This window comes from Podarcis liolepis, assembly GCF_965112155.1.
Source record: "Podarcis liolepis genome assembly, chromosome: 1".
NCBI classification, from domain to species: Eukaryota; Metazoa; Chordata; class Lepidosauria; order Squamata; family Lacertidae; genus Podarcis; species Podarcis liolepis.
This window is the reverse complement of record NC_139554.1, coordinates 74075993-74096784: the sequence shown is the minus strand read 5'-3', so window position 1 is coordinate 74096784 and position 20792 is coordinate 74075993. Positions and strand designations below refer to the sequence as shown.

The window sequence follows — 20792 nt, the reverse complement described above, 5'->3', positions numbered from 1 at the left end:
CGCATGGCACTGTGGTCTAAACCACCAAGCCTCTTGGGCTTGCCGATTGGAAGGTCGGCAGTTTGAATCTGTGTGACAGGGTGAGCTCCTGTTACTGTCCCAGCTCCTGCCAACCTAGCAGTTCAAAAGTGTAGGTACCGCTGTGGGAAGGTAAATGGTGTTTCTGTGAGCTCTGGTTTCCGTCAGTGTCCCATTGCACCAGAAGCGGCTTAGTCATGCTGGCCACATGACCTGGAAAGCTGTCTGTGGACAAACAGAGACTCCCTTGGCCTGAGATGATCAGCGCCGCAATCCCATAGTTGCCTTTGACTGGACTTAACCATCCAGGGATCCTTTACCTTTTACCTTTACATTACTGTCACCTGAGACTCAAGTCCTAGAAATGATTGTAGAAATTATTGAAGTGAAATGGGAATTCAGTAGGAGAGAGTGCACAAGGTGGAGTGAACACTCAGAACATCGCTAAGAGGAAGCGCCTTCTCCTAAGTCTGAAGTAAGTGAGGGATTCAGTGTTGCTGAATCTGACTACGCTGTTTTGTTCATAGCTGAGGAGCCAGATCAGGGATGGCTGGTGGTGGCTACTACCCTTTGGGGATGGGACAGTCTCCTCCATGGAGGGAAGGCTGGATAAATGTGGTTCAGTTTGCTTTTTAATGCACTGCCTGAAGTAGTATGCAAACCCAAACACAGCTGGCTTTTGAAATTCGCCCTTCCTTGGATTTTGCAATGTAATTCTCCAGCTCCCCACAAAAAGTAGGTATACAGATGCATAATATTAGGGGGAAATAGGCATAAAACTGCATGTATTCATGAAAAGACCATAAAAAGGCATTCTTTTAGGGGACATGGCTTGCAAACATGTGTATTATTAGGCAAAAAATACTCAAATTCTGATGAATTATTCTGAGAGATATTGCAAACTGCTGCAGAAATGTGGTGAAGTGGCTTAAGACTGAAAAACTGTGAAACTGGAACGGACAGATCCATCCATTCGTACCTCCATCCTCTCTGGAACTGGGGTGGTTTTCTTTGTTGGCCCTTTTGAGAGACGCCTCTGCTGGGTATGACATCATTCATTTGTTGGTCTCTGGTTTTCTTGCTCTCGTTTTCCTATACAGCAAGAAAAATGTTGACGTGCAACCAAGAGCAAGTTTTGGGCCAAAACCTGAAATGTTTAAAAATAACTCACTGAACAAAAACAATCTGGTCAGTCCCATTAAAATTCTGCACTATATTTAGCTAATTAACTTTTTAAATGCTGGCTTTTAAATCTGGGCTGCTTTAACACGATTTCTCTGGGTGAGTTTCACTGTAGCAGCATTTGAACTGTTAAACATAAACAGTTTCTGTCTTCATATGGTAGAAATATAAAACTTCTGCTTAGTCTGTGTTCCTGCCTTGGAGGAATGCTTTAAAAAGTGTCCAGGATTTTCCAGCCAGAAGAACAGATTGGAAGAAGCTGCACCACAACTCTGCCTTATTTTCAATCCTATGAACAGCTCTGGAATGTGTGAATGGTGAAACCAAAGCAGAGTCTCTGGGTATGTGCAAAGTACTGGTCCCAGACTATAGGCCCAGTAACTGCTTGTCACCATGCATTTCCTCTGGTAATTAGGGGGCAGACTTCCAAGGGTGAAGACATAGCAAGGAAGGAATCACTATATAGAAGACTTTAACTTAGTTTCTGCAAATACAGTGACAAAGAGGTCCAATTAAAGCAGGGATGTTCCTGGACTCCAACTCCCACCAGCCCTACTTGATATGGCCAATAGTCAAGCATGATGCGAGTTATAGTCCAACAACATCTGAAGGGCTACAGGTTTCTCACACTGGGTTCTCTGGATGAGAGCCCATCTCTGTGTCATCATTCCTCCCAAACCTTTCTGTGAACTTCATCCCCCGTCAGAGTTAGGTCTCTTTAAGACGCACAATTTCTCTAGCCTCCATTCCCTCTAAGTGGGGATGTCATATAGGGATGGACAAGGACGTAGGCCTTTCCTGGAGCACATTCAACAGACCATGCTTGGATGGGAACACAGGCATGCTTGCAGCAGTTAGAAAACATAGCACTTGCCAGAACTTGTTCAAACCTTTTTAATTCAAAAGCCCCTGGAAGTGGTGGTGGTGGGTTATGATGTGCCTCCCCTTCCTGGGTCATTGTTCAGAGAAAAAGATGGCTGCCATCTTTCCCCCTCCACCTGGTACAAGCCCCTGTAAGACTACTCCCTGCTGCTGTAAACCAGCAGAGATGTTAATAAGTGCTTTCATTCATCAGATTATAGCCTCAATAGAGAAATTCTGTTTGTTGCTTATCTGGAATACCTGTATGAATCCGGTATACGTAACCTCAGCTTTTGAAATAGGCCCACTCCCTTTCTCTACATTCTGTTGTCCAACAAGAAAGGCAGTCACAGGTAGCTCACAAATTATTGTAAAGGTAAAGGTAAAGGTACCCCTGCCCGTATGGGCCAGTCTTGACAGACTCTAGGGTTGTGCGCTCATCTCACTCTAGAGGCCGGGAGCCAGCGCTGTCCGCAGACACTTCCGGGTCACGTGGCCAGCGTGACGAAGCTGCTCTTGCGAGCCAGCACCAGCACAGCACACGGAAACGCCGTTTACCTTCCCGCTATAAAGCGGTACCTATTTATCTACTTGCACTTAGGGGTGCTTTCGAACTGCTAGGTGGGCAGGAGCTGGGACCGAATGACGGGAGCTCACCCCGCCGTGGGGATTCGAACCACCGACCATGCGATCAGCAAGTCCTAGGTGCTGAGGTTTTACCCACAGCGCCACCCACGTCCCTACAAATTATTTTAACTTTAGCCAAATCCAAGTATTTCAGAGGCTCCCTCCCTTGTTTATTTTTCAGCATAGGAAATTATGTCTTCCCCTGGCGTGCACTTCACCCATTCATGTCCTTTCCCAGCTGCTTGAAAAGGTTCATATGTTGGTTGTGACAGTATTTATACCTTCAGAAGGAAGACTTGCAGTTGTACTTGCCCTCCCTGTTCTCCATCATTTTCTTACAAAAACTTGCCTGGCGCACCATAGATGGATATAAATATTGAAATCTGGCAAGGAAGAGAGGCAGATTGCACACATGGGAAGAATTTGTAGGGTGTTTTTATTTTTTAAAAAAGCAGATTTAGGCAGCAGCACTTTTCCAACATAACAGAGGGTGCCAGCCATCCAAAGTTAAGAACTTTAAAGGCCCATGGATTTCAACAGAAATGGTGAATAAGGTGTGGTACTGATTTCCAACTTCCAACTTCCTTAGTCTCAGTGTTGCATTTATAGAAGTCAGCAGGGAGGAGAATGGGAGCAAAACTAAATTACTCTGCTGTGCCTGTCACCAACTCTGGCTCCACCTGTTGGGCTCCCTGTCTGCAGTCCTACCATTCCCAATGTGCACCTGCCACCACTGCTGTTAATCTTCTTAGCAAAAGCCAGGGATCTTCCCAGGGATACAATGATTTCTCCACATCCAGGCCTGTTCTGGAATGATGCCCAAACATTTGATACTCTTAACGTTGAAAGGTCAGGAGTTATGATTATAGTTACAGTTAGCATGCCAGATTAGGATCTGGGAGACCAGGGTTTAAATCTCCAGACAGCCATGAAGCCTACTGGGTGTCCTCAGGACCAAGTACTCACTCTCTCGCAGCCTAATCTACACAAAAGGGTTGTTGTGAAGATAAAATGGAAAGTGGGAGAATCACATGTGCCACTTTGAACTCCTTGGTGGAAAGGTATGATATATGAGCTGAAACTACCCATTTTCCAGGGTTCCTAAAATCTGAGGATACAAGAGGCTCCCAACAGCAGAAAGTCACCTTCTATAAGAGTGATGAAAATGGACACGAAGAGGTGCATCACTAGCAAACCTGTTTTAATCCTGCCTGAATAGGTGTCTTGTAACATCATTTTTTGTTGCAGGATTCCTGACTGGGTAGGATAATTAACCCAGGAAGAAGAAAGGAGAAGAACTTGGGAACCCATAGCAGCATACAGTGATACCTCGGGTTAAGAACTTACCGTATTTTTCGCTCTATAACACGCACCCCACCATAACACGCATGTAGTTTTTAGAGGAGGAAAATCCGTAGGCATGCCACCCGTAGGCATTTCCTCCATAACACGCACAGACATTTCCCCTTACTTTCTAGGAGGAAAAAAGTGAGTGTTATGGTGCAAAAAATACGGTAATTTGTTCTGGAGGTCTTAACCTGAAACTGTTCTTAACCTGAGGTACCACTTTAGCTAATGGGGCCTCCCACTGCCGCTGCACCACCGCCGCATGATTTCTGTTCTCAACCTGAAGCAAAGTTCTTAACCCAAGGTACTATTTCTAGGTTAGCGGAGTCTGTAACCCGAGGTACCACTGTACTAGATCAGATTACAAGTAAATATTCACACTTGTTTTCCTGCGGGAAATTCCCACCCCTTCAAAGTTTCCAGTTTTAACCTGAAAATCTGGTAAACGAGAGAATATCTGGCACAGTTCCAAATAAAGCACACTTGTTGCAGAAAACCCAGGAAAATGTACCTTCTGGTTTTCTGACGGGCAAAAGAGCATGGCTGTGTTGGCTGGGGCTTATAGGTATTGTAGTCCAAAACATCTGGAGGGCATCAGGTTCATGAAGTCTTGACTCCAGGCATTTGCCCAAGAAACTTACCCTAGCACTCTGATCTTTTAACACACCTAGGAGCCATTTGGCATTGATAGCCAAAGAATGTATGTTGGACCACCATCACTGACTCAAGGCAGGCTGTCTCATCTTAAGAGACCCATACATACTTCGAACAAAGTCTGAATTTGCCAGAAGACTTCCTCTCTCTGATGAAACCTCTGAGTGTTTTCCACCACTCTCATTTTCCTAGAAAAAGGTCAGTGTGCAGGGTGTCCTCTGAATATTTTTGCAGTTGCTATCCACCCCCACCACAATAATGCCCCAGGTCTGCAGAAGTGTGGCTGATGCAAAATGATGGCCAGGTTATCAACACAGTTGCTCCTGCTGCTGGCATGTGAAGGGTCGCAAAAACAAGCAGGAAAAGGAAGAATCAGTGCTACTGTCTCTGGTGAGACCACCCCCAAGCAGCTGTTGGAGTGCCTCACTGAAATGGTTTCCTCTTTTACTCTGCTCAGAAATAGGGCAGATAATTTGAAGAGACAATCTGCCTCCACCACTAAGAAGTGCTAGAAATGTGCTGTAGGGACCCTTCGATTGCTTAGTGCGGGGATTGCTCAGGCCCCGGGAACCCAATGCCTCGACCTCTGGCCCCCAGGCCTCTTCTCTAAGCCACCCCCCACTCAATACCAGGCCTGCGACGTGGGCTCAGTAGATTGCTGCTTATGTGCACTCGGCTGCCTGGTTTTGCCAATCGCTCTTCCTACCAGAGCTTACAAAACCAGCCTGTTTTGGGTCTGGCCTGATTCCGCCGGGGGGCGGGGAATGGGGGCGTCTCCGTGACCATTTGGCTGAAGCAGCAGTGAATGAAGAAAGGCGGAGGAGCCGCCTGCAGGGAGCGCTGCTTTTCTCTCCTCGGCGCTCCCGCGAGGCGGCGGCGGCGAAGGAGGAGGAGGAGGGACCTGGCTGCGCGCCCGGGTCAGAGGGAGAGAAGGAGGGAGGAGAGAGGTAACGGGAACCGAGAGAGAAGCATCCTGGCGAGCTGGTGCCCCTGAAAACAACAGCGGAGCCCACCATCTGCAGCAGCAGCTCCTCCTCCTCCTGCTCCTGCGCTGAGAGACCAGGCCACATCCTTGCCGCCTGCAGAAAGCCGCCGCGATGGGAGTGGAAGGCTGCACCAAGTGCATCAAATACCTCCTCTTCGTCTTCAATTTCGTCTTCTGGGTGAGTCGCTTCGGCCGCCTTCGTCCCTCGCGCGTGGCCGCCGGCGGGAGCGAGGGCTGAGCCGGGCGCTTGTGTGTGTTGTTTTGGGCTTATCTCCCTTCCCGTGGCGGCGCCGCCGCCTCCTCCCCGCTCCCGATTCCCACCAAAAACAAGCGAGCAGCCTCGCCATGGAGCTCGCTTTTTCCCCTGGCGCGCGCGAGAGGCGAGGAGGGAAGGAGCGGCGCTCGCTCTCCCGGCTTCCCACCTGACTGCGTCGGGGTCCGTCCCCCCCTCCTCCGTGAGGCTGGGACCGAGGGGATGTAAACAGCCACGATGTTTGTGTTTGGAGAGGAGGAGGAGGCGGCGGCGGCGGCGGCTCTCCTTTGGGCAAAAGCAAATCAAAGCGTCAAATAACACAGGATCGCGCGCCAGAACCGCGTTAAAGCATCTAGGCTTCCCCTTTACAAGCAGTTCTGGTGGGGTGGAAAAGAGGGGCTGGGCATCACGGGCACCTCCTGGCAGAGCCTCCATGCCCCCAAACCGGCCAAATATACAGATACCAAACCTTGCCAGGGTTTTGACTTGGTGTTCGGTTTTGTAACGGCTGCTTTCACTTCTTCTGAAGTTCTGCTCGATCAATCAACTTTAAAGTTAAAGGGGGGGGGAGAAGAGAGAGGGACCGACAATTCTTTTTTTGGTTGTTGTGGAAGCCGAGTATGACACACCGACGCCCGAGTCCAGACAGCAAGAGAATGGTTGGCTAGTCTGAGGCGCTGGAAGTACAGTATTTGAATAAATCTGGGCATTAGAAGTGCAGGCAAATTTTGCCCTAGCAAATGTTTATGGGCGATGGGGGAGCATTAGTTTCCTGTCTGGTAAACAGCTTTGGGAAACAACGACAACAACTTGCATCCGGTGTGATTTTGGGGGAGGGGGGCTATAAAGTTTTGGGGGTTTTTGTGTGCCCAAAAATGGCATTCAAAGAACCCACTAATCTTATATTTTCTCATGCACTTAGCGGATTCTGAAAGCGATACTTCTCAACTTGAGGCAGTTCTTTTAAAGGGGGTGGGGGGGAAGTGTCATGGGTGTGGGAGAAGGCACTAAAAATATTTGTGGGAAATAAGGATGTTTTAAAATGGATGACTTGCAGTGCCTTTCAGGCTGCCTCTCATGATCTCATCTTTCCTTCTTGGCTGCAGAATTTTGCACCGACCACACCCCAAATCTCAGAAGAATTTAGGCTTCTCTTGGGTTCCTGTGGCTTTGAGCTAAGAAGGGTTTCAAATCTGCTTATACCATATTTGATAGACATTGGAAGTTGAGTTGTACAAATCTGAAGGTTGCTGTTTACTTTACAAAAAGTAAAGTATTAACCCTGAAGGAAAAGGATATCCTTGGGGACAGGGTTGCTAATTTGGGGACTCCTTACAACTCCCAATGTTTTTTGCCAGTGGGAGCCACTAATGAGTTTATTCCAGGCATGCATATGAAACATATTTTTGGTTGAACACTTGTATGACTGATAGCCCCACCATCATAGTTGCCAGCATCAGTGATTAAAAAGCCCCAGGACCCACACATTTTAAAGAATATTTTTCTATAGGGAAAGTATTAGCTTGGAGAAGCATTGCTAAACCTAACTGTCATCCCTGCCACTCTTTAATGCCCTGTAGCATTGCTACCATGCACCACTGCTCACAATCCAACCATCAAACCGCCAGGTTAACTTCAGCCACCTTTTGGATGATGTCATTGAATTAATCCAATGATAACAGCCTTGAACTGTAGTTGAGCAAACAGGCTCATATCTCTTGTGTCTGCCGTGTGCTCATATAAGGGCACTGTGCTTGCTCTCTCTTTTAATGGAAAGGCTTGGAAGGTACAGAACAAAATCGTCTCCCTGTTGTTTACACAGATATTTAAGGTATAACCCTATGCCCTGTTACCCGAGAGGAAGAAACACAGAACTTAATGGGACTGTCTTCCGAGTAAACCTGCATAGAATTCTGCTGTTGGCATGCATTTGGTATGGAGGTTCTGTCATTCCCAGTGATTTTCTGGGTCATTTTGTCCTGCAGCTCTTATAGACTTAAAGAGATTAATTATTAAGCAACCCCTTTGTGCTCTTCATGCTAGAATTACCATTATTTCCCAAATGTGCCATGCTCCCTAAACCTATGGCCACTGCTATCCACTGGACTGTGAAGAGAAAAATGAGTTGGGGAGAGGGAAGAGAAGTCTGGCTAGATCACAGCTGCCCTGGTCTGAGGCTCATACTAATTCTGGCTCTACAGGTATCTGCCCCGGGGCGTCATCGCTTAAGCAGAAGACTTGAAACCTCATTGAGAAGAAATCTATGGCATACATTTTACAAAGTATCATATATGTATTGTGCAGGCCAACAACACTGCCTTCTTTCCCAACCACTGTTTATAGACGGATTAGTTAACTCTCTTGGCACACAATGAGAGATTTGTCTAAGAATCTATTGTTTAGTGATTTGTTGGTGATGTATAACTGTGGTGTACTTCATTTTCCAGTAGTGGATTTATTAGGATTTGCAAATGTTTTGATTGCATTGCTTGCCTGTAAACCTATTACTCTGAGCTGAGCCCTTGCACTTTGAATCCTTCTAGAAATACATAGAAGTTTAATAATATATGTTATCTTATGATTCCAAACATTTTTGAGAATGCTTTTTTATAGCATAGCTGCACATAGCACTAATTTAATATGTGTCCCTTTGACTGGAAAGAATTCAAAGAATGCTTTTATTTTTCTTTGCTCATAGAATTAATTTGGGATGATTCCTTTACCTATCTGGCTAAGAACAGAGCTCTCCTGCAAGATGCTTCCCTGCCACCGTATATAATTCCTACAGACCACCTCTGAAAAATAGAATGTACAAACTTGTTCCTAAATTGATATATTTTGCTGTGGTGGGCTTTTTTGTTAGTTAGTTTTTTTTAAAAAATAGTGCTTAAAATGATAAAAAATTTAAGTAGTTTACATAAAAACACAGCAGAATCCATTGCAACCATGATTTCAGAAATTGCAGTGAGAGTGTACACAGATGACGGTAGGTACAAAGGATCATCCATGCAGCCCTTCATCTGAAGATGGACACAGAAGGACAAGTTGGCCAGCTTCCTTTTGTGAACCTCCCTTAGCTACCCTTATGGAAGCTCAGTTTTGTTATGACTAGGGAAAGCTCATTGTGACAAGGTTTTCAAAGCTCGTCGTCCTGGCTGTGAGAATATGATAAGAACTCAGGGGAGTGAATTAAAATAATAGTTTGCACCTGCATCCAAAGCGTGATATGTGCTATAAATTCAGACCATTCCATTGGCAATAACCCTCCCATAGGAATGAGGAAGCATAGCATCTCTGTGTTGTGTGTGTCCCCCCCCCCCAACTTACTCCTTATCTTGAGGGACTTTTCTTACCTTTGTCTTAAACTTCCTGTTGTTTTAGTCTAACATTGCTCTAAGAATACAGAGCTGTATGGAAGTGTTGAAATTTAGCAGGAAGGATATATAAGCTATTGGGCACCCCATCTGTTCATGTCAGTCTTTTGTCATGTCGAAAACAGTGTTCAAAACTCCCATTGTTCTAGGCTCATTTTGCGACGGGGATTTTAATTAGCACAAGCAATTTCTGATCTCTGGGCACAGTACTCCGCCTAAGATTTCAGATTAAAACTGCAGAGTGGAAGGAAAGGAGGACCTTTTTCTGCCTGCTCATTTCCAGCTACTCTCTGAAGATGGGAGAAGAGACCCTCTTAAGAATCTTAGGGGGGTGGGCAGAGGAAGGACTAGACCATGTGAAAAATGACATAATATTTTCATTCATTTTCAGCTTTGTATTCTTTGTATGTAAAAAAGTTTGCCTAGAGATTTTGTTGTTGCGCCCATAGCCTAGGTTTAAGGTGCTATTTAGCTCCTAGCTTTCATATCTCGGTTTCTAACACTGGTCGAAAATACTCCTTAATAAGGATTGTGGCTTTGTCATTTTTCCTATGACCACTTGGTTCCATCCACCACTGCTTGGCACATCTTCTCTTAAGCAATTACTCAAGAGAAATGCCTTCTGTCATAAAGGGAGTGTGGTCATCGGTGGTGGAGGGCTCTTTCCATTCTCTCAACTTCTCTAAGCCCACATCTAGATCACCTTAGGAGCATACAAAGGCTTTGTCATTAATGCATATTCATAATTTGACTTGCAGCTGGATTAGGAACAGTGCCCATTTAAAAGCTTTGTCTTTCAGGTGAGACAAAAGCTTTAGTGTAGGGTCTGCAATGACATGCATGATGAACACTCATGTGTGGATCAGATTCAACATGGGATCCTCACTAGCTGTGAGAAAGTAAGAGGCTACACAGTTTGTTCATGAAAAAAATGGTTTCTGTTAAGCCATTGCCATCTTCTTCCTCTACTTCTTGGATCTACCTGGAAAAATAAATGCTAAACTATCACTTCTTACAAAGTAACAGAAGTAGGGATTGGATCAAAACAAATGTGATGTTTAAAAAAGTAACCTTTGGGAATAGTGATCACAATGCTTATTCTTGTTGTTTCAGTCCCAGGTAATGTCTTATAGGAAAATGAAGTAACCTGTGCAGATGATAGCCCTACTGACTTCCAGGTGTTTATGGTTCTTAATTTAAGCAATTGCCACACCACAGAGTAGTTCTTTGTGTTGTAGAGCAGAGATGGGGGAACCTGTGACCTTCCAGGTGTTATTGGAAATTCATTGGCCCCGGTTGGCATGGCCAAAGGTCAAGGATGATGGGAATTGTACTTGAACATCTGGCGGGCCGCTGGTTCCCCACCCTGATCACTGAAATGATTGAATTAAAGCACAGCATTTATGGAGGTGGCTGGAATGTAAAAAATACAATCTTAGCAGCAATGTACATAGTACATATAGTGCAGCTTTTGCTGGTCTGTACAGACTATAGGTGGAAGCCAGGGTAACTCATGTCATATGTTTCACCAAGAGGATGGCAGGGCAGAATCGCTGTACGTAGAAAAGAAGCGAGTAAGAGAGAAAGCTGATTTCCCGTTCCTCATAGAATTTTCATGGGTTGTACAAACATGGAATAAGTATAGTGTGATATTGTGTGAGAATGGGGGGAAATTGTAAGACAAACACAACTACGGTGAGTGTCAGGAAATAAATGCAGTGTGAAAAAGCTGTGCAAGAGTAAAAAGCCTGCATTGGGCCTTATATTCAGAGAAGGCCGCAAGAACTCCAGAAAAGTTAAAATGCAGATAAGCTTTGCTGTCTTTAAAAAACCCCTCTATTAATCAAAGCAGACACTCAGCATGTCCCCTTGCTCTTGTTTCCATTTTGAATACAGACTCTGTGTGGATCTGACAGGCTGCTTTAAGATTAGCAAACAGCCATTGCCAAGCTGCCTCTGGTGACTAAGAACCATCTTTGGTGGTTATGCAGGTGGGGAGAAGTAAATATCGTTTGTTTCAGGTTGTCCTATAACTGACTTTACATATAGCCTGGTTAGCACGACTTGTCTTCACTTCCATAATTGCTCTCATGCCAGTTGGGGTGTATATAGAGGTTTCTACCCACAGGATTCCTCAGATAATGGCTTTTATTATATCAAGCCATGATACTCGGTCACTCGGGAGCTGTGTGGCTTGTGTGGTATATTAAATGTCCACTAGAAGAATGATTTGAGCCGAATCCTTTGCCCAGACCAGGATGGTTCCTCCCACCAGTGTGGGCATGAGGGTTTGGTGGGTTTGTGGGCTGGTAGGATTATTTTGTAGGCTAATGGATTTTGTGCAATTGGTTTTGTTTTGTTGCAAGGATGATCTAAGCAGTGTTGCAAAATGTTTTTTGTCCTAGAAGTCGAACCATTTGAAGAGTGAACCTTACTCAAAAGTGGCGCCCCCCCCCCCAAGTTCCATGATACAAAAGCCGGTGGGAGCCAGAAAGATTCCCAAGGCTAACACCAGACTGACTTGTTAGTATGCAAGGTTCCTCTCTCCCCTGCCTTCTGTAGCTCCCCACACTCATTTGCTTATCTGAGGTCTGGCATTGTTGGCAGCAACAAGTGTGAAGGAGAACAAAAACTTGGGCAGCTCTTTACAACACTGCTGGCATGTCAAAGCGAAACTTGTTTGGCGGTTTTAGAAAGAGAAAAGAAGTCCTTTAAGCATTCAGCTATATTCACTGACAAGAGACACACACAAAAACCTGCTGGCTTCTTTGGTTTTACTTCTCAGATTTAGCTCCAGTGTAACTAAGTTAACAGCCTCCTTCCCTTCTTGTGCATTTTAGAATATAACAGTGCTTGTAAACTGGAAGAGCTTTCTCTGTCCGTGTAGTGGCATTTCTCTGGGCAGTAGCCAATGAAACAGTTCCACTAGGGGTTAATCACAGGGCACTGCACTTTTGGCAGTGCAATGTACTTCCCCTCCCTCTCCTCACCCCCCCCCGGAAATATGCACCGCAAAGTTGGGGGAAAACCCATGACCATTTAAGAGGGCATGTGGAAGGAGGGGAAGTTCCACTGTACAGTCAAAAGTGCTTGTTCTAGCATAACTGTCCAGTTGGTTACTGCCCCCTGTGCTAAACCCTTACAGTAGATTTTGCTCCTTTAAACATGGCCACATGGGTGAGGGATTATTATCAAGTGTTTGTGACCACAGCATATACTTGAAGGGGGAAATGAGTGGTGCAAGCTAATGGCCCTGGACATGGAAGTTTGAGTATTAATGTACAACCAAGAGTTAAAACCATGCTACCAAAAGAACATTTAGGCCTGGGTCAAAAGTCATTCTCCAAACCATTCTTAGGAAGTTTACGTACATTCTGTAGACCAATATGCTTGTCCCACCTTCAGCTCTGAGTTGGCTCTGTCTAATCTTTTTTTGTAAGTCTGAACTGAGTAAACTGTTCAGTGCTAACTTCCAAGCAATGGACTGAGGTGAGTTCGCAAACCATTAGTTGGAAGTTGGTGTTAACCAGTCTGTCAGATTTCAGACTTCACAAGAGACCTGGAAGTAGAGGGATAGAGGGAGGAATGTGGGCCTGTTACACATTTCCCAATCCACAAAGCCATGATTTGGAGCCTCATCTGACTTAGCAGAGGTCAGCAAACATTTTCAGCAGGGGGCTGGTCCACTGTCCCTCAGACCTTGTGGGGGGCCGGACTATATTTTTTTTATGGGGGGGGGGATGAACGAATTCCTATGCTCCACAAATAACCCAGAGATGCATTTTAAATAAAAGGACACATTTTACTCATGTAAAAACACGTTGATTCCCGGACTGTCTGCAGGCTGGATTTAGAAGGCGATTGGGCCGGATCCGGCCCCCGGGCCTTAGTTTGCCTACCCATGGACTTGAGCCTCAGTCTTTTAGTGTCTGTAGATTTCTTCATTTTTTTGGATTTGAAGAATCACTACATTTGTAGCATTGTTGTGAGAAGCAAACTGCCTCTTAACTTTCATGAATAATTGTGGAGGGAAGCTTTAGCTGTTTCTCTTTAAACATAATCTGTTTCCTTTTCAAAGTAAAGAATTTAGGGCAGCCTTGTAATCAAAGTACATTCTTTATAGCCCTCCTGAAATTGTCCACTGCTGCCTAACAGAAGGAAGAGGGGAGGCAATTTTCACAAGCTTCTCTCAGCAATCTCCTGCACCACTTCCTATGCTGTTCCACGGGGTCTTCCAAGCTTCCACAGCAGATTTTTAAGGGACGTGGAGTGTGCATGAGTTCTGGAACCAACCGTAGTTTGGAAACTTGAGAGTCTAGCATTTTCCCATCACTTTCCTTGCCACAAAAAGTGTGATCTTATGGGGAAGCAAGTTCTGCTGTTCAAGACCTACAAATGAACTTTGATAGCACAACCTGAATTTTCCAGGATGTGCATCAGAAAATAGCAACAGTCTCAAGGGTCTAATTCTTAGTACTTTGACATACGAGTGCCAAGTCACTCCATTGAAAAGCACAGCAATTAGATTACTTTAGCTTAAATACTCAGAACTGTTGGAATGAAATACTGAAATGGCATTTAGGCATAAAATCACTTTTTGCCATTCTATCAATGGAACAGAATGTTTTAGTAGCTGTAAGGGTGTGGGTTTCCCCCTAAGACTAATTTCTGCTGAGAATCAATATGGTTAAGTACAGTCAGTTTAATCAGGATTCTTATAACTCATATATTTTCTGAGCATGCTTCATACTGCCTCTTTTGTAAAAACTACCTTTCACCTTCCCTTCCAGTTCCTGCATGTTTTAATACAGTAGAGAAGGGATGGGGGACCCTTTTGTGTAAAAACAAACAAACTCCCCTTCAGTTAGGGAGAAACCTTTGACAAATTGCATAAATTAAACAAGAAGGAAATGTTTTAATTGTTGGACAAACCATGAGGCAAATGCTGCAGAATAATTATTTAAGGACTATGGGGAACTGGACAGTACCTGAGCAGGCCTAAGGGTTAGAGTGGTTTCCTTCTATTTCATTACATAGGAGCCTGCCTTGTACTGAGTCACATCAATTGTTCCCTATAGGTCAGTATTGCCTACAATGATTGGCAGTGGCTGTTCAGGGTTTCAGGTAGGAATCTTTTCCAGTCCTACCTGGAGATGCCATGAATTGAATCTGTGACCTTCTGCATGCAAGACGTGTGCTCTGCTGTTGCTAAAACTACAGCCCGTTGCAGGGGTTCATTTGGGCAAACTTCAAAACTAAATGGCTGGGGAATAAAGGAACAGTAAGAAATAATTTGCAGGGATGGAAAGAAGACTTGCAAGGGGACTTCTTACTAGTGAATCTCTTGGCCAAAACTCTTCCATTTGAAATACTCTCTAGTAGCATAAAATATGGGTGACCTTAAAAATCATTTATTGCTTGCACAAAGTTCTCTGGTTCAATCTCTGGCATCTCCAGCTAAAAAGAATCAAGTAGCAGATGATGGGAAAGATGCTTGTCTGAGACCCTAAAGACCCAATGCCAGTCATAGTAGGCAATGCTGGACACAAAGCCTAAGCTTAAGGCAGCTTCCTAAAACTGACCAGCTGCCAATTTCTAAAATCAAGGTCATGCCCCGTTGAGCAATTCCGCTCATTGTGGCCAGCACAGTATCTTTAAATGTACGTTGCAATCTTGTTGAAGAAGAATAAAATGCTTTCTGTTTAGGTTCTGAAATGATTAACCAAACCTTTGTTTTTAGAAGAATAAAAACTCATTTTCCCCTCCCCACGTGCAAATGTGCCAATGTTTAATAATTGAAATATTGTTTCCTGATAAACAGTATGTACTGTTGAGTCTCTGGTGTATAGATTGCTTCCCTCATGGATGGGGGGGGACGGGACTTGCCCCAGTGTCTTATCTGTTCTTTCCGCTATTAGTTATAAATCTGTCACAGATATCCCAGGGAAGTGTTGAAGACTGCCAGTGCAGTAGTAACTTTGGCTATGATCCCAACCATTCTGATGTGGAAGGTCAAATTATTGGACTGGAATTATTTCCATGCAATGTGTGTTAAGTAGGAATCAGTTTGAACTGCTTCTTTTTGCATTCATGTTACCTCTTTATGATGATTTCTTCTTAGTTTACATTATGGGATACATTTATGGGATTTTTTCTTTTCTTTTACATAGAGTAGTTGGAGGTCTAGACCTATAGAGTCATAGAATCGTAGAGTTGGAGGAGACTCTGAGGGTCATCTAGTCCAGCCCCCTGCAATGCAGAAATCCCAACTAATGCATCCATGGCAGATGGCCATCCAACCTCTGCTTAAAAACCTCCGTGGAAGGAGAGTCCACCACTTCCCAAGGGAGCACTGAAAAGGCTTCTCAAAGCCAGTAATCATTTCAAGAAGAAGACTAGAATTTAATCCTAAATAGCCCCAAATACCATAACCAGAAGATCCAAATTCAAGATAGGTGAGACGAATGTTAGGCCTGCCATACATCAGGAAAATTCCTGACATGTCCTGGTTTTTGTGTATAAAAATGGCGGTGGTGGTGGGGATTTTGCTGAATTGGCAAAATTTCAGGGAAAACCTGAATGTATGGCAACATGATGGAAAAAACAATTTTGGGGTCTTTCTAAAAAATATGAAATATGGCAACCAAATTTGGAATGTTTTGCTATTGTTAAGAATATTTTTATTTTTGTGGCTAGGGAGAGGATTCCTAAAAGACTTACCCACATCCACTTGTTCAAACCATAATTAGTTAGGTATGGTCTCTCTGGCCAGGTGAAGTCTATTTGTGGATAATAGGCAGCTCAAGGACGGCTTGTTTGGCTATCTAAGCTGTATCATGAATTCCCTTAGTCCCTTTAACAACGTAAAGTAAGTCTGTTGGATGATGAGAAGCATCATGGACACATTATCATTGTTATTAATCACCTTCCATACAGGTCTCAAGGTGATGTACAAAATACAATTAGAAACAACCCAATTTAAAACAGCACAAAAAAATAAAGGCAGATTAAAATAAAATAAAAATACAAAATAGGAGAGAGACCATTCCATCCAGCTGAGAATGCTTGTTGAAACAAAAACATCTTCTGGAAGGTGCAGACAGTGGACCCTTGTTATATTCCACAGAAAGCCCTGCTTTGAGCCTCACACTTCTAGGAATCGGCTAGTAGTTTCCTACTCTTATTCACTTGAAACTCACCTTAAAGATTAATGTGGTTTATTTTCAAACTGCTGCCATTTTCAGTAGAAGTGTTTTTATTTTGTCAGCTTGTGAAAATTAACATCCTAATGATCCTTGGTCCAAGCGGTTAATTGAAGGCCTCCAAGATAAATTACTGAGATTAATAGTCACCTTGTATCGAAGTGTACCTGTTCCCATCCTCAGTTTAATTACTGTTAAGTAACAATTGGGTTGCACCACATTTCCCAGAAAAATTAAACCAGAGATGGCACAAACGTAGAATAACAATTTCAGTCTAAGGTGTATCAGTACACTAGCTTTCCAGTGGTTGGGAGATTGCTGACTCTCACTGTGAAAAAAGGATCATGACTCAGCAGTTGTTGCAGTCCCAGTTAAAGTGTCCAATGCCTATCTGTACATGCAATTTTATTATGTAAACATAATTTTATTGCCATTTTTTGAGAAATGCTAATTTATGTAAATGGCATGTAGTATAGAAACTCTGTTTTGAAAGAATGCGAACATTTCACAGTATTGTGACTTTTGTATCATTTCTGGCAGATGAAATCAGACCTTGTTATTTGTGCCTTGAGTATGGAAAGGACGGTGTTCTTTCTGTGTTTAAGGGATCTTCCACTTATTCGTATTTGTGGAAACTCAGTGCTGTAACAATGCTGTCACTGCGTCTGTCCATTTGTGTGGCGTCACAAATACTTCAAATACAATCCAAATACTTCCTCGTGGGAAGACTCTCTTGTCCTCCTCATCCCAGCGTGAATTTGCCAAAACAACCTCAGCCTGCTAAGGACAACAGTGTCAGATTTCCTGCTTCAGATTTTAAAAGTCCTTGCTAATGTAGACAAAAAACGTTAAGGCTGTTCATGAACTTTCTCAGACGAATGGTTGTCCCAACTTGGCAGCTGTGAAGAGCTGGTGAAACTATTTTATACCCGTGCATTCCAGTTTTCTTCCCTCTGCTGTTAGTCAGCTATACAACACTGAGAGTAGTACTTCATATAATTCAGTAGCAAAATGAATATGTGTTACCTCAAGATGTAATCAAAGCACACATGTGCTTGGATGTGAGTGGTTGGCAGCTCGGGTTATAGATGCCTATTGTGGATGTACCATGAGTCTCAAATCATCTCATGCAGCTGAGGGCTTCTTGCAGATGTTGTCTCATCTGGAGGTTAATATCATATGATGTAAGAATTAGCCCGTTACTCTAGTGGTTGTACCTACCCTTTCAGACTCTTTTTTTCTGTGACATATTAGGCAGGCATCTTCTCTCCTTTTGGTGCCTGTTGACCACCTTCCTTTTTCAACAAGCCTTTTAAGCAGAATTTTCTGCCCCTGTCTGTATCTGTATCAGGCATGAAATTATTTATGTATACATTTATATTGTTGATGTTTTTATTATTAATTGCTTTGGAATGTTTTATGGGAAGCACTTCATCAACATCAACAACAAAACAAACAGATACAGGAATAAAAGCTCCCACGGGCCTGTTTGTTGCAACACCCAGAAAGGACTTTTGAGTGTGCTTTTTGAGTATCACGGAAGACCTGAGGGCTTTGTTTTTCTTTTCTCTGCTCCCTTGGCATGGCTATGGCTCTGCTCTATAAGCCCCACCTATAATGCAATTCTTGTGTTTTAGTATACAGCAGTGTTTCCCAACCTTTTTTGGGCAAAGGCACACTTGTTTCATGAAAAAAATCTCGAGGCACACCACCATTACAGCCCCGTGACGTCAGCGCGCAGCTGTTGGGAAACACTGGTATACAGTGTGCAAGACTTTTAACTGACTAATGTGATGATTAGGGCTGGGAGATTCCTGGTTTTCAGCAGCACAATATATCACCAGTTAAACATTTTGATATTTTGATATATCACGATATCTGAAATAAGGCTGGAGCTATGGAGAGGTGAACACGGTAATGTCCTGGCAACTGCTACTACTTATGGGTCTAAGTCTAAAATTGATCATTTTTTATTTACCTTTAACACATTGTTACAACTATTAATGTTATAGTACTGCTTTACCAGTAATGTTTAAATTAGCACATTTTCTCTTAAGTTAAAGCTGTAGAAATGATTAGTAGCATAGATATCAAAGGTTCCCTGAAAATTTAATTACATTATTAAACAAGAAAAAAGCAGATCTAATGTCACACTTTTAGATACTCAAATATTCAACAGCAGAGTAGGGTGGGGGGATTTCTTTGACTCTGAAGCAACTTGAAAGCCACAATCACACACAGAGAGGAGGAGGAGGAGGAGGAGGAAGAGAAGAAGAAGAAGAAGAAGAAGAAGAAGAAGAAGAAGAAGAAGAAGAAGAAGAAGAATCACAGAGCAAGGAAGGAAGCAACTTGGAAGGGAAAGAGTTAACAAACAGAGAGTGCAAGAGAAACACTGCAGGGCTGACTGAGCTAAAAAACATGGGATAAAGAAAGGGAGCTGAAGAAGCCTTTCTCCACAGACCCCTTCACCTCCAGGAAAGTTCCTTGCCAGAGTGTCATGGCTCCAAATGAAACATCAGCTGGGCACACCAACAGAAGTGTGAAGTGTGGGTTGGGTTAATAAAAAAACCCCCAGTGCTTTTTGCTGGCTGCTTCACAAAAACAAATGCACCTCACACCCCACCAACGGGAGAGGGGAGGGAGACACATGTACACACTAGCACACCCACAAGCAGTACACACACGCAGAATGACAGAAGAGGGTCAAATGACAAAGGAAGGTGTCTGTTTTTTTACTAACCCCCTGTTTATGTTTTTATGGGGGAAAGGGGCTCCAGAAGTCTGAACCTGTAGGCTTCCTCTAAGCCAACTACCAGCCTGGGGCCTTGAAGCAAGAAACTTGAGGGAAGAAGTCCCTGCTTGCTGGCTGGATGGCTGGGGAGACGGAGAGCTAACCATTTCTTAAAGCTCCGCTTGGCGATACATATCTGCTTGGCGATATTTGAGTCAGCTTGCTGTAGTAATTTGTAGAGTTTTGCTGCTGCTGCTGCTGCTACAGAAGACAGGGAAGGTTGAGACTCACAGTGACTGCGAAACCGGCTCTCAAAGCTCTGTTTGGCGATATCTGCTGGGTGATTTTTGAGTCTGCCTGCTGTAGTGATTTGTAGCTATTTCTTGATGCTGCAGAAGGCAGGGATGGAGGTTGACTGAGGTGGAGTTAGCAAGGGCTGCACACGCAAGAAGAAGCATTGGCTTCCTGTTTTTTCCAATATTGTGAGTTTTGAATACCACACACACAATATGCAATAAATTGCAAAGTCATCTTTTAAAAATCGGTTATCACGATTTGATCTAAAACCTGATGTCAGATGCTATATCAATTTATAGCACAGCCCTAGTGGTGATAGGTTTCCTTAGTGAAACTGCAAAATGAAATCTCTGAGCCACTCAGCCCATCAGGCAAGCATGAGTAAGTTTATTGCGCACATTTAAGGTTCTTGTGCACATTTATCTCCACCCCTGTGGGGCGGGGGTGGCGCTGTGGGTTAAACCACAGAGCCTAGGACTTGCTGATCAGAAGGTTGGCGGTTCGAATCCCCGCAATGGGGTGAGCTCCTGTTGCTCGGTCCCTGCTCCCGCCAACCTAGCAGTTTGAAAGCATGCAAGTAGATAAATAGGTACTGTACCGGCGGGAAGGTAAACTGTGTTTCCGTGCGCTGCTCTGGTTCGCCAGAAGTGGTTTGGTCATGCTGGCCACATGACCCGGAAGCTGTACGCCGGCTCCTTCGGCCAATAAAGCGAGATGAGTGCCGCAACCCCAGAGTCGGCCACAAATGGACCTAATGGTCAGTGGTCCCTTTACCTTTACCTTATCTCAACCCCCAGATCCCCAGTTGAGTTGTGGGTCTCCTGCGATTAATGGCAAAACAATGCTTTCTGTTGCATTCTTCTATTTTAACTCTGCCTTCTGTCTGGTATCTTTCTTGATGTTAATATTAGTGCAAAAACGCAAAGAAACCAGGAGATCATCAAAATATTTTGTACTTAACATTTTTCCACTTCACAGCTTTCTCTTCATTTCAGGCAATACCTTCTGTCTTGTCACTGCCTTCCTAGTTGTTCCCCAAATGTCCACACACACTACAACAGATGCATGAACCATCTTAAAACCTGCGGAAATTACATGGACCATAGGAACAAAATACTAAGTTGCTGAAGCAGAAAAACGTTCTCTCTTGTGTGTGAACCAAGTTGAAATAAAATGGCCAGGATGTCAAAAGCACTCAGATCTGGAAGTCAAGACCCAGTGCTGAATGTGGAGACAAGACAGAACTTTTAGGAATAATGGT

General features: G+C 43.9%; 1 protein-coding gene across 1 annotated transcript in view; it reads left to right on the top strand.

The window, feature by feature from the left end:
• The first annotated feature begins 5578 nt into the window (after positions 1-5578).
• CD81 (CD81 molecule) overlaps positions 5579-20792 on the top strand; it is a 56838-nt gene continuing 41624 nt past the window's right edge. Inside the window, exon 1 of the mRNA XM_083494609.1 lies at positions 5579-5852. Within this exon, the coding sequence (XP_083350735.1) occupies positions 5787-5852 (66 nt within the window). The 5' untranslated portion in view covers positions 5579-5786. The remainder of the gene's footprint in view (positions 5853-20792) is intronic.